The following is a 16,424-nucleotide window of genomic DNA, read 5'->3' as shown; positions in this document are numbered from 1 at the left end:
CAGAATCTGCCCTCCAAATCTCCAGGTATTTCCCAGCCCAGAGGTGGCAACCCTGTTCCTAATGCTAAATTCAAGTGGGTAGCCGTGTTGGTCTGAAGTAGCACAATAAAAATAGGGTCCAGTAGCACCTTTAAGACCAACAAAGATTTATGCAAGGCGTGAGCTTTCGAGTGCAACCCAGCCTGAAACTCTGGATCAACTGGACAAAGGGGGTGCATGTAGATGTTAAATTACATCGGGGAGGCTGTTGCTCCCTGTGGGACCCCTGCTGTTGGGAGATGCTCCCCCCAGTGACCCCTTCTGTCTCCAGCCATGGAGAAAGAGCTGGGCCTCAAACCCCCTTGTTGGCTAGGTGGTTGGGCCAAAACCCCATGGCCTGGCTATTTCTTTTTATCCCATCATTCTTCCAGGGAGTTCACGGCAGCCCAACAGGTTCTCTGAAGAAGAGTTGCTTTTTATATGCTGCTTTTTGCCAAAGCGGCTTACAATTTCCCTTTACTTTCCCCACAACAGACCCTCTGCGAAGTAGATGGAGCCCAGAGAGCTCTGAGAGAACTGTGACTGGGCCAAGGTCACCCAGCTGGCTGCATGTGGGGGAGTGGGGAAGTAAACCAGACTCGCCAGATTAGAAGATGGTGCTCTTAACCACGACACCACGCTGGTTCTCTCTGCCCTCCCCCATGTGGTCCTTTTAATGACTCTGCAAGGTGGGCTATTTTGAGGATGACAATTTTAGCCCGTTCTTCTGTCGGAATAGGCAAGATCTGCATTGTGCATGACTGAGCAGAATATGAAGAGTGTCCCGCAGAAGGTTGGAGATTTCCCAGAATGACAACAGCTCCAGTCTACGTACACTGCATGCATGTTGCTGTATGTAAAACAATTACCCCACTTCTCCTGCAGAAAAGGACTACTTTGGGAGTTAGGCTGCATGGCATTCTGCCCTACCAAGGCCCCCCCTCCCTCAACCCCACTCTTTCTGGCTCCAGCCTCAAATCTCCAGGTATTTCTGAACCTGGAGTTGGCAACCACTCTCTGGAGGTCAGTTGCACATCCAGGAGAACTCCAGGCCTCACCCAGAGGTTAGCAGCCCTTTTAACCTGCAATGCAATAAATGGGGCCTGTGTTTGTTTCATTCCAAGTGGCCCCATAGCAGCCCGGAGTGTGGGGGAGAGCTTTCCAAGCCGGAAATGATAGACAGCGCTCTAATTAGGGGGAGGGAGGGAGCCAGGCCGCTTTCTGCGCTCTCTGGCTCCATTCAGAGGCATCTTTAAAAGCAAAAGAGAAGAAAGGAAATGAACATCCGTTTGGCAGCCGCCTTTGGCTAGTCCACGCTGTCCCGGGGCTCAGGCTCCTAAACAAAACCTCAGCCCTACGGAAAAGAGCCGGGTCAGAGGGACGGGGCCTTTAATTAGCGAGGGAGCCAGAGCCCCGACGTGGAAAGCAACCAGGGCGAAGTGGCGGCGGAGAAAGCGACAGGAAAAGGAACAGCGCGCACCCAGCGGGGGCTGCAAAAGCCGTCCCGTCCCCGGGCCTTTGACAATTGCAAAAGTCAGCTCAAACCGGGGCGGTTCCCCCTCCCTCTTCTTTGCAGGCCTGCGTCTTCAAACCGTCCTGGCTCTTTAAAAACCGAGCAAGAAGGCGCCGCACGGGGCGACTCGCAGCTGGGAGAGCGGCAAGTGGCTGAGGGCAGGTCCAATAAGCGTCTTCAGGACCTCCCCTTGCGCACACACAAAAAGGGAACTCTGGTTAAGAAAACCCGCTCTCTCGCGCTGGCACATGACAGCGAGGCGTAGAAAGCGCTGACAAGTCAGATGCAGTTTTGAAAAGCCAGGTACCGTGCAGGGGTGGGGGAGGAAGAAGACCCCCTCGACCGGGATGCCCCTTTAAGCCGAAGCTGGAGCTGCAGAGCCGCAGCGGGCGAGGCGGCTGGCTGAGGGCGCGCCGGGTTGGCGAGCAGATTTTCTTTGCTTCCCCCGGAGCGCCCCGGGACTGCCTTTTCCTGCACCGCGCCTGTGAAATTGACACGGTGAAATTGACCAGCGCGGACAAGAGCCCGGTGAAACTGACGCTGCGGAGAACTTCCCGAGGAAACTGACACAGCAGCGGACACCCCAGCCGCTCCCAGCCTCCCTTCCGCCCCCTGGCCCGACCAGCCATGCTGCTGCGGGGCTCCCTCTTGCTCTGCCTGGCCGCCCTGCCCGCAATCTGCGCCCCGCTGGAGACGGAGATCGTCACCCCCATCCGCTTGGACCCGGACCTGAACGGGCGGCAGTATTTCAAGAGGGGGCCCGTGGATCTTCCCCAGCACAGGGCGATCTACCAGATCACCGCCTTCCGCGAGGATTTCTACTTGAACCTGAGCCCGGACGCTCAGTTCATCGCGCCCCACTTCTCTACGCAGTACCTGGGCCCGCGCGCCGGGGGAGGCGAGGAGGGCGCGCCGCGCCACTGCTTCTACTCCGGGGACGTCAACTCGGACCGGGACTCCTTCGCCGCCTTGAGCCTCTGCGGGGGGCTGACGGGGGCCTTCGGCTACCGCGGGGCGGAGTACCTCATCAGCCCGCTCAAGAACGACAGCGGCAACCGGGCGCTGTGGAGCAGCCGAGGCGAGCACCTGTTGCAGCGCCGCAGCGCGCCGGGCCAAGGCGACCGGCCCACCTCCCGCTGCGGCGTGGGCTCGAGCCTCAACCCGGCCATCCTGCAAGCGCTGGAGAAGTACAAGGGCGCCCAGGCGGCCGGCTGGCCGCGGCCGGGCAACGAGACGGCCGGCCGGGCGGCCAAGAAAGCGGGCCGCGCCAAGCGCTTCGTCTCCATCCCGCGCTTCGTGGAGACGCTGGTGGTGGCCGACGAGTCCATGGTCAAGTTCCACGGCGACGACCTGCAGCACTACCTGCTCACGCTGATGGCCACGGCGGCGCGCCTCTACCGGCACGCCAGCATCCTCAACCCCATCAGCGTGGTGGTGGTCAAGTTCCTGGTCATCGGGCAGGACGACAAGGGCCCCAAGGTCACCAGCAACGCCGCCGTGTCGCTGCGCAACTTCTGCGTGTGGCAGAAGAAGTGGAACAAGGGCAGCGACAAGCACCCCGAGTACTGGGACACTGCCATCCTCTTCACCAAGCAGGTGGGTGCGACACCCTCCCCCTCCCCCCCGACGCCGGGTCAACCGGCCGGCCTGCCCTCCCGGGGCAGCGGCGAGCCCCCCCTCCAAATCCGGCTGGCACCCGGAGCGGCGCCTGGGGGGCTGAGGTAGGGGGCGCTGCTGGAGCCCGTTTGCCAAGCGGAGTGGCGGGCTCGGATCGGATCCCTCCGAGCGGCCAGCGGGAGGCGCTCTCCCAAGGAGCTCCGCGGTTTTCCTTGATTCGGTCTTGTGCGCGGCTCTCTCAACCGCTCCTTCGCACAACAACCCTGTGAGGTAGCAATGACCTTTGGGAGGGAACTGTGGCTCATGGGTAGAGCATTGACTCGTTCCCCCAGTCAACGTGCAGAACACAAATCATTGCATCAAACGGAGTCTAGCCGACTGCAACTTCTGAGTTTAATTCTACAGTGCCCCCCCCCCCGTCCCTTGCCACCAAAATGCAGAGAGCAGATACAACGGCCTTGCACAGAACTGAGTGATCAGCTCATCTTTTGTAGCAATGCCTGCTTAAGAGGGTCGTGTGTGACCAGGAGCCAGCCTGCTGTGGCATTCTAAGCTGGAGAGGCATGTTTCATTCCCCGCTCCTCTACATGCAGCCAGTTGGGTAACCTTGGACTAGTCACAGTCCTGTTAGAGCTGTTCTCACAGAACAGTTAGGTCAGGGCTCTCTTGACCCCACTTACCTCACAGGATGTCTGTTGTGGGGAGAGGAAGGGAAAGTGATTGCCTTCGCTTTGAGACTCCTTCAGGTAAGGAAAAGCAGGATGTAAAAAAGAACTCTTCTTCTTCTAGTGTCCCCTCCCTCCCCTGAATCTCAGGAGGGGGCCTTTCCTAGCTGTGCTCCTGGAGATGGTTTAAATGGGGATCTCAGGAATTGAACCTGCGACTCTGCACAAGCAAATCATGCAGCTGTCAGTGAGTTGTGGCCCCTCTTGTAGCGGGTGGTGACTCTGTGAGTTGCCCTCCTGGCACATGTGGAATTCCTTCTGAGCAGCAGCTCAGAAGGGGAGAGAGAGAGAGAGAGAAGAAAACATTGGCACAGTTTCTTTTAGTGAGACTGTGAAGTGGGTCATAGGAAAGGCATTTTCAGCAGTGTGCCAGTGGGCACTTCCTTGGGGAGGGAGGAGCCACAAAGGTGCCCTCCCCTGCCTCCACACGCTGGTCCCCCATTTGCGCTGACTTTATAGTGCGGTGTGGCTCTGACGATTTGCAGGCTGCATCGACCTCCACAGCATTTCGGATTTTCAGTTGGGGGCCCAAAAGGTAATAACCAGGTGGGGGATTGGCAAGACAGTGGCAGGAAGTGCTAAAGTCATGGCTGGCTTGTGGCCATCATGCAGAGGTTCCAGGGCAAGCGCCATTCAGAGGTGGTTGGCCGTTGCCTGTGCAGGGACTCTGGGCTTCCCTGATGATCTCCCATCCAAATCCCAAACAGGACCGACCCTGCTGAGCTTCCCAGATGTGGCATGATCAGGCCAACCTGGGCCATCCAGGTCATGGTGGGATTGGCAGGGGTTTATCCAGTTACAAAAGGTATGGAGGAAGTGGAGAAGGAACTGGAGATCCGTACGTGTGGCTGATTAGCCCTAGATTCTGGTCAAGCACAACCAGGGACTGCCTGCTTTTGAGAATCAGAGGGGTGTCGTGGTGAAGGTTGGTTCCCCATCCCTCTTCTATGTGCAGCCAGCTGGGTGACCTTGGGCCACTCGCAGATCTCTCAGAGCTCTCTAAGCCTCACCTCCTTCACAGGGTGTCTGCTGTGGGAGAGGAAAGGAAGGCGGTTGTAGGCAGCTTTGAGGCTCTGGGTAGTGAAAACTGGGATAGATAAACCAACTCTTCTTCTTCTTCATGACGCACACTTGATTGACCTAAGGAATTCTCTGCCCCAAGATGGGGGGAACCGCTGAAAGGAGATGAGGCCGGTAGACAGGAGAGAAGGGCTGTTGTGGTGACACCAAAGGAGAATCTTCCAATTGAGGTTCAGTGGCCTTCTGAATACCGGTGGAGGCAAACTGAGGAGGGGAGCATTGGCTTCCTGAAAGCATCTGATTGGCTGGTGGTGGGCGGGGGCCATGAGCAGCAGCCAATTAGGTGGTGGTTGGGAGCGGCTTGCTGCAGGGGTGTGTTGGGGGGAAGCCAACCCTTGCTGCAAAGTGTCGGCAGTGATCGGAGCGGGAGGTCCTGGCGCTGTGTGAGGCCATAGTCTCTGGCTGCCTCCCTGCCGCCGCTGAAACTTGCTCGCTGGTTCGAGCCTTGCAGGGTGCCAAGGCGGTGCTCCCTGCGTCTATCCCTTGATGGTGGCCAGGAAGAGTGGGTTCCCTCTTTGATTCCCCTCCAGTGGTGGCCGGAGGTTCCTCCAGGCGGCTAATTGTCCAGAATTCTTTGGTCTGCTCTAGCAGCATCGTCACTCTTTTCCGAGAGGCCAGGAATCTGCCGTGTCTTCTGAACCGACCCGTCACCCAAACCACTGAGGAAACGTTTCCTACCAATGCCTTTCGACCTCCCGCTTTGGAAATGGCTTAATCTCCCCAGCCTCATGCATGAAGTTGGATTTGTTCTCCCAGAGTCATTTTTCATGTTCACATTTATTTACATTGGAAGTAAATAAATTAGGTTAATCTGGCCGTGCAGCTGGGCTCTTAAAGAGTCCTCTCCATGACGGATCCTTCGCTTGCACAAGGAAACATGCTGATCCTTTCCCCCTGCCTCCTTCTCTGGGAGGGACTGTGGCTCAGGGGCAGAGCATCTGCTTGGCATGCAGAAGGTCCCAGGTCCAGCCCCCCTGGTATCTGCAGTAGGTGACGGTGAACGACCTCTGAAGAAGAAGAAGAGTTGGTTCTTATATGCTGCTTTTCTTTACCCGAAGGAGACTCAAAGCGGCTTACAGTCGCCTTCCGTTTCCTCTCCCCACAACAGATACCCTGTGAGGGAGGTGATATTACTGCTTGGTCAGAACAGCTTTATCAGAACAGCCGTGGTGAGCCCAAGGTCACCCAGCTGGCTGCTTGTAGGGGAGTGCAGAATCGAACCCAGCTCGCCAGATTAGAAGTCCGCACTCCTAACCACTACACCAAATTGGCTCTCTGCCTGAGACCTTGGAGCAGGGGTAGTCAAACTGCGGCCCTCCAGATGTCCATGGACTACAATTCCCAGGAGCCCCCTGCCAGCGTTCGCTGGCAGGGGGCTCCTGGGAATTGTAGTCCATGGACATCTGGAGGGCCGCAGTTTGACTACCCTTGCCTTGGAGAGCTGCTGCCAGTCTGAGTAGACCTGATGGACCGAGGGTCTCATTCAGTTGAAGGAAACATGTCTGAAGCGAGCAAAATCCATTGTGGTCTTCAGAGAGCATAGCTACAATCCTGGAAAAGCAAGGAACTGTCATCATGTGTTGAAATTAACCTTCTTTTGAGATGCCTTGAGATGACTAGGCCCATGTTTGGCTTTTCCCTTGCATGGTCCTTTTGGCCCTTCTCCCTTAGGAGGATGCTGGCCTTCAGAGCTGTGATTGGTCGAAAAGGTTGTCATCTTGCCCAATAGAAATGCAGATGCTTCTTTACCCTCTAACCGACCCTCATCACGTGACAGTGAGGGCCTGTCAGCAACCTCTGAACCTGGACCAGCTTTAAGATAGGTGATTGACTTCAAACAGTGGTGGCCCAGCTATGGCTCACCAAATATCCATGGACTACAATAACCATGTGCTAACAGGGGCTCATGATACTTTTAGTCCATGGGTCTCTGGAGAGCCCCAGATTGGCCACCCCAGACTTCAAGCTTGTTCATGGGACCACTAGCCATGTGCAGAGAGAACTCTGGATCAATATTGTTCTGATTCATGGCAGGGATCCCAGTTGTGCTCATGGGAAGCATTTTCACGCTTTCATTAGGGATTTTTCGTTTGACGCGGCAGGAGCTTCAGCCAAACGGCATGTTCTGTCCTCACGGCTTCTGCGTTCACCATCGCTAACTTCATTTTTTCCACAGTTCTGCAGCATGTACAGCAAGACTGCCTTCTCCCTGCCTTTGCAGTGGGCTGCTATAATTGACAGATGTCAGGGGCATCGCCACACATGCGTAGCATGTCAAAGTCCATGTTTTCTGGAATCTGTCTGCTGTTCTCAGTTTTTATGGCATGGTTTTGGCACTCTCATGGACTCTAGAGTGGGATTCATTAAAACACAAAGCTTTCTCCCCTAAATTTCCGCTTATGTGCACGTGTGTGGTTGTTTTATGTTATGTTTTGACATTTGTGGGTTTCATTAACATGGCTGGGAAAAACAGAATGCTTTTTGTGTGAGGGATGCTGCGGTCTACAGCAGGGGTAGTCAACCTGTGGTCCTCCAGATGTTCATGGACTACAATTCCCATGAGCCCCTGCCAGCAAATGCTGGCAGGAGCTCATGGGAATTGTAGTCCATGAACATCTGGAGGACCACAGGTTGACTACCCCTGGTCTACAAGACCCCACCGTGGTTATTCCGCAGTACAATAACCATATCATGTCACTGCTGTAATGGAGGGGCCCCTTTTTGAACTTGTGGGTACCTCTGGAATTCTGACTCAGCATTGTGGGCTGAACTACAAAATGGCCGCCTCAAAATGGCTGCTGTGGAAGGCGGAGCCAGCCACAAGATGGGGATTGGATAAGCTTGAACTGAATGGAGACATGGGGAACCACCTTCTTTGGTGTCTTCCACTTCAGGGCTTACTTTTTGGTGTGCCATGGGACTTTGTGCCAGTGTGGTGTAGTGGTTAAGAACGGTGGACTCTAATTTGTAGAACCAGGTTCGGTTCTCCATTCCTTCCTCCATTTGGTGACCTCGGGCCAGTCAGTCACAGTTTTCTCAGAACTCTCTCAGCCCCACCGACCTCCCCAGATGCCTGTTGTGGGGAGAGGAAGGGAAAGGTGACTGGAATCTGCTTTGAGACTCCTTAAGGTAGAGAAAAGAGGGGTATCAAAACCTGCTCTCCTTCTGCTGTCTTTTCACACAGTAACCACATTGTGACCCACGGCATCTCATGGGAAGAGGTTTTGGATTCCCAACAAGTGCAAAAATTGTGCTTGGACTCTCCTGCCCCACTAAGGCACTGGCCTAGCCCAGGTTTAGCACAGTGGGATTGAAAAAAAAAACAGCAATGAAACAAGCCAAAGAAGTGAAGCAGTGTTTCAACTATAATGCCTGGTTGGCAATGTACTGCATGGGCAGCCATTCAATCGCACCATTGGTACATGGTGAGAACTTTATTGGATTGCACGTGGGAAGGGCTGCTGGCTCAGCAGAGGAGCACTTGCTTGGCATGCAGAAGGTCCCAAGTTCAATCCCTGGCATCTCCAGTTAAAAGGACCAGGTGGCAGGTGACGTGAAAACCTGAGACCCTGAAGAACCGCTGCCTGTCTGCGTAGGTAACCGTACTGACCTTGATGGTCAGATTCAGTATAAAACAGTTTCGTGTGTCCTGTAGATTTTTGAGAAACTAGAATTCTCACCAATACTTCCAGGAAAACCGGTAAAGAATAACTTGTTTGAAAAGAGTTTATCCACCGCATAAAGACATATTTCCCTCTCCCTGTAATAGGTTACTGCAGAAAAGGTGTGATATCCTGGCTCTTCCGGGCTCCCAATAGGAACTCACCTGCAGTGCTCTATGCTAACCGCAGTTTCTGAGTTGACTGCAAGGGCAGACCCATGTACAGTGCATTACAGTAGTCTAGCCACAAGGTAAATGTCACATGGACTCACCTAACCAGCTCAGCGAATTGCAAGAATAAGAAATAAATTTAATAGATGCAACTTCTAGCAAGAACCACAAACATTTGTTTGGTTAGTGACAATGTGAATCCCTGTTTTCTTCCCCCCACACACCCCTCTCCCTCCTCACTGCATTTCCCCCAGGATACCCAGCTGGAACATACCAGATTTGACTGTTCCTTGTCTGCTTAGCTATTGAGTAGGACTGCAGACTTCACATGGAATACATTAGAGCAGGATGTGGCTCGGTGGATGAGGCCCTTGTCTTAGCGAAACAAGAGCTGGCACCCTTCCACTGACTTTGGAACAGAGCTGAGTGTTTCTCCAATTGTTTTGTGTCACAATGCAGGGTGGAATATTAATGTGACCAAGGTGATATTACTGGCTGGATTGTTTTTCAAAAGACATAATCTTCATCAAGAGCGAGGGCGGCAGAGATGGAGGAGAAAGGACTCCCCCCCCCTTTGTTGGCAGTCTGAAAGAGCCCTGCTGTCTCATGGCTGTTTGGGGAACAATAAAAAGAAAAATATGATATTTTAATAGATAAAGCAAAGGTGCCTTAAATTCTCTTCCTGATTGTGTGGAATTCTATCCCGGAGCAGATGAGTAACACTCCCTTCTCTCTCTTTTTCTTTTTTAAAGAAGGTGGGGTTTTCTGTAATGAGTTCTAAAGTTATACACATTTGGAAAAACAGGAAATTGTTTGCAGCAAGGGGTTTTTTTTTTGGGTGGGGGTCTTTAAAAAAAAAAGTAATGTGGACAATGCATGAACCATAGATCTCAATTTGGTGCAGAGCTTCCATTCTGCAGGGATAAGTACATGGCTGTTCAGTACCAGTTCACGCATGAGGTCCCTCACATACTCCAATGCTCTTGTGTGCAAAATTAGTCTCTGTGTGCATGCAGCTAGGAAGTGAGAGGGGGGAGCACATAGAAAACTTGCTTTCTATGTGCAAGGCCTTGTTTTCGCTTTTGTGTGGAGCAGCATGTGAGCACACACACCACTTGTGTTGTTGCTTGGGATTGGGATCCGATTCTGGCTACTTGAATTTATAGAATCATAGAGTTGGAAGGGGCCATAGAGGCCATCTAGTCCAACCCCTGCTCGATGCAGGATCAGCCTCAAGCACTCTTGATAAGTATCTGTCCATCCGCTGCTTGAAGACCACCAGTGAGGGGGAGCTCACCACCTCCTTAGGCAACCTATTCCACTGCTGAACTACTCTGACTGTGAATTTCCCCCCCCCCTGATATCTAGCTGAACTACTCTGACTGAATCCCCCTCCTCCCCGATATCTAGCTGGTACCGTTCTACACATAGTTTAAAGCTATTATTGCGGGTCCTCTCCTCTGCTGCCCACAGGAACTGCTCTCTGTCCTCCTTCAAGTGATAGCCTTTCACTAGTTGGACAGCAATCCTGTCCCCTTTCAACCTCCTCTTCCTCATTCCTTGATCCTCTTCCCCATTCCTTTGTCCCACAGCCTTTCCTCATAAGCTTTCACCAGACGTTCTCACTCCCTGAACCACAGAGAGTCACATTCGCCATTACCATCAGCCAAAAAAGGTGCATGCTTCGCTCCCCAGCATGAGGCATGAGGCCTGCCCCTCAGAAAATCTTGCAATGTGTTGCTTCCTCTGCTGGCAACTCTTTCCAGGTGGAAGCCACCTGCCAACCACCAGAACACTTTCCTGAAACATAGGGCAGGTGCCACCATGGAGGATACACCCAGAAGAGCCACACCTGGTGTGTTAAAAAGCCACATTCCCCAAGGCCACTAACTATCACTGGCCAGCTTCTTGTAGATCCAGGTCGAGAAACTCCTTGAGATTTGGGGATGGAGGCTGGAGAGGACAGCGGCCTCAGCTTGGCGTAGTGGTTAAGAGTGGCGGCCTCTAATCTGGAGACCCAGATTTCATTCCCCACTCCACCTCCACTGGCAGCCTATTGGGTGACCTTGGGCAAGTCACAGTTCTCTCAGAGCTCTCCCAGCCTCACCTCCCTTGCAGGGTGCTTGTGGTGGGGAGAGGCAGGGAAGGCCACTTTGAGACTCCTTTGGGTGAGGTATGAAAAGCCCAGCCCTTCTGCATTTTTATCAGCAGCAAAGGGGGAGACTGTCCCAGCCTCTCCCTATGTAGAATTGACCATGAAGCCCCTGTCCAAACCTGTAGAAATCTACGGAGTTGCCTGCAGCGCTGCCTTTCTCCTCCAGGTTTAAGGCCTCGACTCTCATACAGCAGCCCGCTTGCATTTTTTGCACATGAGCGAGCTGCTCATTCCTTAAATCCCAGCGCGAGGGCACAGGATCAGCACAGACATCTGCCTTTCTCGAGCTCCTCCATCTGTGGTCTCTTGATACTGCACAATTTATCTGCTTGCCGAAAGGCCGTTACGTAAACCTGAATTCTGGTTTCATTAAAAAAGCGAGAGACAAGCTCGATAATCGACAGTTTCCAGTTGCAGTCAACACATCTGTGACAGCACAGGGCTGTTTGTTCTCACGCTGGCACCTGGAGGCGCTTGCGAAAGCACCGAGGGCCACTTGGATTTCGGATACATCCTCCGGGGAGCTCGCTGTCTTCCACCTCTGGCTATTTAGACCTCCTGTGCAAACATGAACAAGAATCCTCGTTCTTTGGACATAATGTGTCTTTGCACATTTTCACAGAGTGTTTTGGATAGCCAGTAGAATGCCCGTTGGTACTGAAGTCCCTATTGGCAGAAGGGCAAGCTCAGAGGAGGCTGCTCGTTGTATCCCTGCATGAGTTACTATTCTCATATTACCCCCTTCCTATGCCGAAGCGGGATCAGAACTGGAATGTGTAAAGGAGACGCCAAGGGGCCCTGCGGGGGATAAATGGGAGAGTTATATTGTTTTCTGTTATTGGGAATTAGTGAAATGCTGAGATGGGACTAAGTGAATTAAAAGGATGAGGAATCTCTCTCCCTCTCTCTTGCTCTCTCTTCCCCGCTCTCCTGGGTGTTTTCCATCATCCCTCCTGCTGCACCAATGGACAGTTCCCCTCTCTATTAAAATGAAAATCTAATAAATTTTACAACCAGCATTTTATTTTTTGCAACCCTAGTGCTCCAGCTCTCAGAGGCCCACTTGGGGAGCATGGCGAGGGGGAAAGAGGGACTCCTTCCCATTTGTGACATTTTTCCGGGCTGAAACGGCTGCTGGGGGGTCCGTTTGCCCTGCTGTGGGACCGACATGCTGTAGCAAGAGTCACATGGACAACTGGTGGGGAGGCCTTGCCCTCCTTGCACCCCCTGGCACACAAGGTGGCATCTCCTCCACCACCAGGGCCAGTGGGTAGCTCCAACATCCCTGCTTCCACCACCCCAGCCATGGATTAAGGATGCCAACCTCCAGGCAGGACCTGGAGATCACCTGGAATTACGTTTTTATCTCCAGGGATGCTTTGGAGGGTGGACTCCATGGCATTATACCTCACTGAGATCTCTGTCCTCCCCAGGCTCCATCTCCAAATCCCCAGGAGTTTCTCAGCCTGGGTCTAGCAACCTTTCTCCCCCGTCCCCAGCTGATTTCCGGGGATCCCGACAACCTTCCTGTGGTTCGAGGCTGAGGCTGCTGCAATGTATCATTTGGTCCTAAGTTCCTTTTGGGGTGAAGGGAGGGCCCACGAAGGGCTGTTTACGAATCTCGGCCCGAGCAGAGCAGGCAAGGCTTACAGCAGCGAGTGTGTCAGTGCAGGTGTTGGGCCAGGAGCCAGAGATTCCCTTTAGCTAGCGAGGAAACGGCAATCTACTCAGCACGCCCACGCCCCAGAAGAGAGGAATGAGTCAAGCACGATGAACGAGCGGCCAGCTTTGGTCCGGCAACACTTTCCCTTTTGTCCATAAACCGGCGTTCTCCTGATGGAGCCTATTTGGGTTCCAGAGACGGCTGGGTTTACAAAAGCCCATGAAGCTTTGCTTCCTCTGACTGTCCGCTTTGAAGAAAGACCTGGAACGATCCGGCCCTTTAGATTTCTATCTGCAGAGGTTTCTGGTTTTAAATCAGGGGGCCTGCAGTAGCCATTGAAAGTGGATTGGGTCCTGTGGTCATGGTTTTTGACCAGGTTTTTTCAACCAGCGTTTTGTGAAATCCTGGGGTTTCTCGACAGCCTTGGAAGGGTTTCCCAAATGGGTGGGAGTGAATTAAGTTAAAATATATTTTAAAATAAACATTCATCGGGAGTTATAACCATATATGGTCCTGTTGACCCTCCCACCCCTCCCAAAATGGCCAGTGATGGGCCTGGAGGGGGTGAGAAGGGGAGGGGCTCCAGGTGGGCATGTACATAGCTATGTTTCCCAGCCATCGAACCAATTCTGAGGTTTCTCAAAGCCTAAAGAATGTTTCAGGGGTTTCTTAATGGTAAAAAATTTGAGCAAGGCTGTTCTAGGTGAACCAAGTCTGAGTCCAGGGGCACCATTAAGGCCAACCAAGTATTATTCATGGAACTAGCTTTTGTGTGTATGCACACACTCCTTCAGACACATAAGTGTGCATGCACACAAATGGTTGCACCTTGAATAAAACTTGGTTAGTCTTTAAGGTGTCCCTGGACTCAGACTTTGGTAGGGGTGGAGCCTTCACAGAGAAATGCCTGCCTGCAAACTGGACCCCCCTCCTTGTCACCTTACGTCCTGCCACCCCGACTGAGGGACAGTGGCAGAGAAGCCGGCCACCTCGGGCCGTGAGTCCCTTGGCTCATCTCCACCATCAGGAAGGTGGGGAGAGGACTGGGAGCCATTGGGGAGGCCGGCCACACTGATGCCCATACCGAAGGGAAGGCCACGGGGACTCACGCTGGGCAACTATTGGGTGTTGCTGCATCTGATGCAAACAGCTGCCATGCCCAGCCTCAGGTCCACAGCTGTGCTCCACCTGTGGGGCCTTGACATCTGATGGGGGTGCACTAGGCCCTTGACCTGTGGGGCCTAGTGCACCCCCATCAGATGTGGCATCCAGGGCATGAGCCCTGGTTGCCATACCCTAATGATGCTGTAGTCTCTCATTGAAGCTAGCAAGGGATGAGGATGGATGTGTGCACCGGCAACCTGGCAGTGCAGCTCTTGGTCTCGGTGCAATGGAAGGGACCCTTCTTCTTGCTTCTTCATTCCCAATCTCCTAGTTCTTCCCCTCCACCATCCTCTGCCTTGTGTGAGTTTTCGCATGGCGCAGCTGTCCTTTGGAAATGGCCCATGGCTTCTCCGTTGCTACCGGCTTGGATTCTCAAGTAGAGCTGCCAGTTCATCTCCTTTTATGTGCATCCTGGGATACCTGTCTCCCAGCTGTCATGTTGAATTATAGATGATGCATTGCTTTTTAAAATATATAGAGAGATACATCCTGACTAGGGACTCAAGCAAACCCATCAATCTGATTCCTTTTGATCTGAATTCAGGCCGAAACTTCTGCTTCTCGTCCATGGTTCCCACTCAGCTGATTATGTTATGGGCTTCCTGTGGAGGGCCGGTCACTGAAACAGCCTAGCAGAAGGTTCTTCTGTTTTATTACTTGGTCCCTGCTCTGTTTCGATGCAAGATAGTTTGTGGGATTGTGCCAGACGATCTGCTCTGTTGACCAGCAACTACCTAAAGGGAAGCATGGATTGGCTGCAGAAATGGAGTTTGCAGGAAGACAACGGGAAGCTCTCTCTTCCTTAAACCCTGGATCCTGGAACCTTCAGGGAAGCGGCACTGAAGAGAAAGGAAAGTGAGCAAGGAAGGTTTTGGGCCACACTTTCATGAACAGGAAGCAGAAAAGAGAAGGAGAAGTGGGAAAGCTTTCGAGGCAAGTGAGGGGAAGAGATGGTCCGCCATAGCCCTCTCTGCAAAGTCTCCCTTGGTGCAGCGGTTCAAGTAGGGATTGGTAGGGCTCATCTCCAGACTACAGAGAATTGCAGTTCATTTCCAGACTACAGAGGTCAGTTTCCCAGGAGAAAATGGCTGCTTAGTAGGGTGGGCTCTAGGGTATCCCACCGAGGTCCCTGTCCTCCCCAGGATCTACCTCCAAATCACCAGGAATTTCCCTCCTGGATCTGGCAACCCTACCCTACCATCCCCCACTGGGTGTCATGGAGGACCCAGCTACTCTAGGTTAGAGTGGGGAACACACAGATTTTAATTCCCGCTCTGCTATGGAAGTTTGCTGGGTGGCCTTGGGCCAGTCAACCACTTCAGCCGAGCCTACCTGGCAGGGTTGTTGAGAGGCTAAAATGGGGGAGAGGAGAAGGATGCAAACTGGGAAAAATGAGGTATGAATTAAATAAATTAAACAAAAAAACCCACCTTTGTCCTGCACTGAGTATATTATATATATTTCAATTTCAACGATTTTTTAGTATGTTACTAAATCCACCCGGTTGATCTATAAATGACTAACGAAAAAGGATCTCGAGACAAAAATATGACACGAATTGCAAAGCAACGACAAACAGCGAGTGATATGTGTTAGAAGAAATCAGCGCATCGTTGACACCGGGAACGAAAATGGGTGTACCCAAAATGCCCAGAATGGCATGTGGGGAAAGCAAAAATAGCCCCCTGCTCCTCCAGACCGTCTTCCATCCCAGTGGCCGGCTTGTGTCGTCATATCCCAAGCATGGCTCTGATTCTTTCCATCGCATTTACGACCGCGAGGGCCAACTCCCCGGCGCTCATACCAGAAGCATCTTCATCTTGGATTCTTGCAGCTGTCGGCGAGATCTCAGAGGACGATAAAGGGATGAAAAACACATCTCGGGTCAGGCCCTGAAGATGAAGAATGGCCGTCTGTGTAAATTCCAGGGAACTGTTTATCTTCCCACCCCTCTTGACTCTTCTGTGTGGGTGCGCTTCAAAGGAGATGAGCCCCGGGGGGTGGGGTGGGAAGGAGGAGGCCGGGGCAGCCTCTGGGAGGGAGAGACACACCTGAGGACTTTTGTGGGATCTGACAGTTCTGGATGGGAGCCCCATTCTGATGCTCCGGGGAGAAAATGCCCCTCTTGTAACACAGGCCTAAAGCTCAGCCGCTTTGCAGGTGCAGAGGTATCAAATTGAGCTTCTGGACCAGGGGTAGTCAAACTGCGGCCCTCCAGATGTCCGTGGACTACAATTCCCAGGAGCCCCTGCCAGCGAATGCTGGCAGGGGCTGCTGGGAATTGTAGTCCATGGACATCTGGAGGGCCGCAGTTTGACTACCCCTGGTCTGGACTGACCAGAGGAAGTAATTTTTCACTTGCATCAAGGGGAAGTGCTGAATGTGAGCCTTTTTTTTTAAGACAACGAACTGTACTGTTTAATAAAGGAAGCTTATTTGTATCCCACCTTCTGCCAACGTGAAAACCAAGCAGCAGGGGTGTATGCAGCAGGGGTGGCCGAAATGTGGCTCTTCAGATGCCCATGGACTGGAGAGCCACTGTTTGTCCACCCCTGTGGGATCTCTAGGGCAGCGGTTCACAATCTTTTTGGTACCATGACACAGCAGTCCCCGTTTATTTGAGGCCGGGTCACTCCGGATCAATCCTGCGTGCTGCA

General features: G+C 52.8%; 1 protein-coding gene across 1 annotated transcript in view; it reads left to right on the top strand.

Annotated features, from left to right (window-relative positions):
- The first annotated feature begins 276 nt into the window (after positions 1–276).
- Positions 277–16,424, top strand: part of ADAMTS15 (ADAM metallopeptidase with thrombospondin type 1 motif 15) — a 38,717-nt gene continuing 22,569 nt past the window's right edge. The window contains exon 1 of the mRNA XM_077305290.1: positions 277–3,127. Within this exon, the coding sequence (XP_077161405.1) occupies positions 2,159–3,127 (969 nt within the window). The 5' untranslated portion in view covers positions 277–2,158. The remainder of the gene's footprint in view (positions 3,128–16,424) is intronic.

This window comes from Paroedura picta, chromosome 12 (assembly GCF_049243985.1).
Source record: "Paroedura picta isolate Pp20150507F chromosome 12, Ppicta_v3.0, whole genome shotgun sequence".
NCBI lineage: Eukaryota > Metazoa > Chordata > Lepidosauria > Squamata > Gekkonidae > Paroedura > Paroedura picta.
The sequence above is the reverse complement of the archived record's forward strand: the minus strand, read 5'-3'. Positions and strand labels throughout refer to the sequence as shown.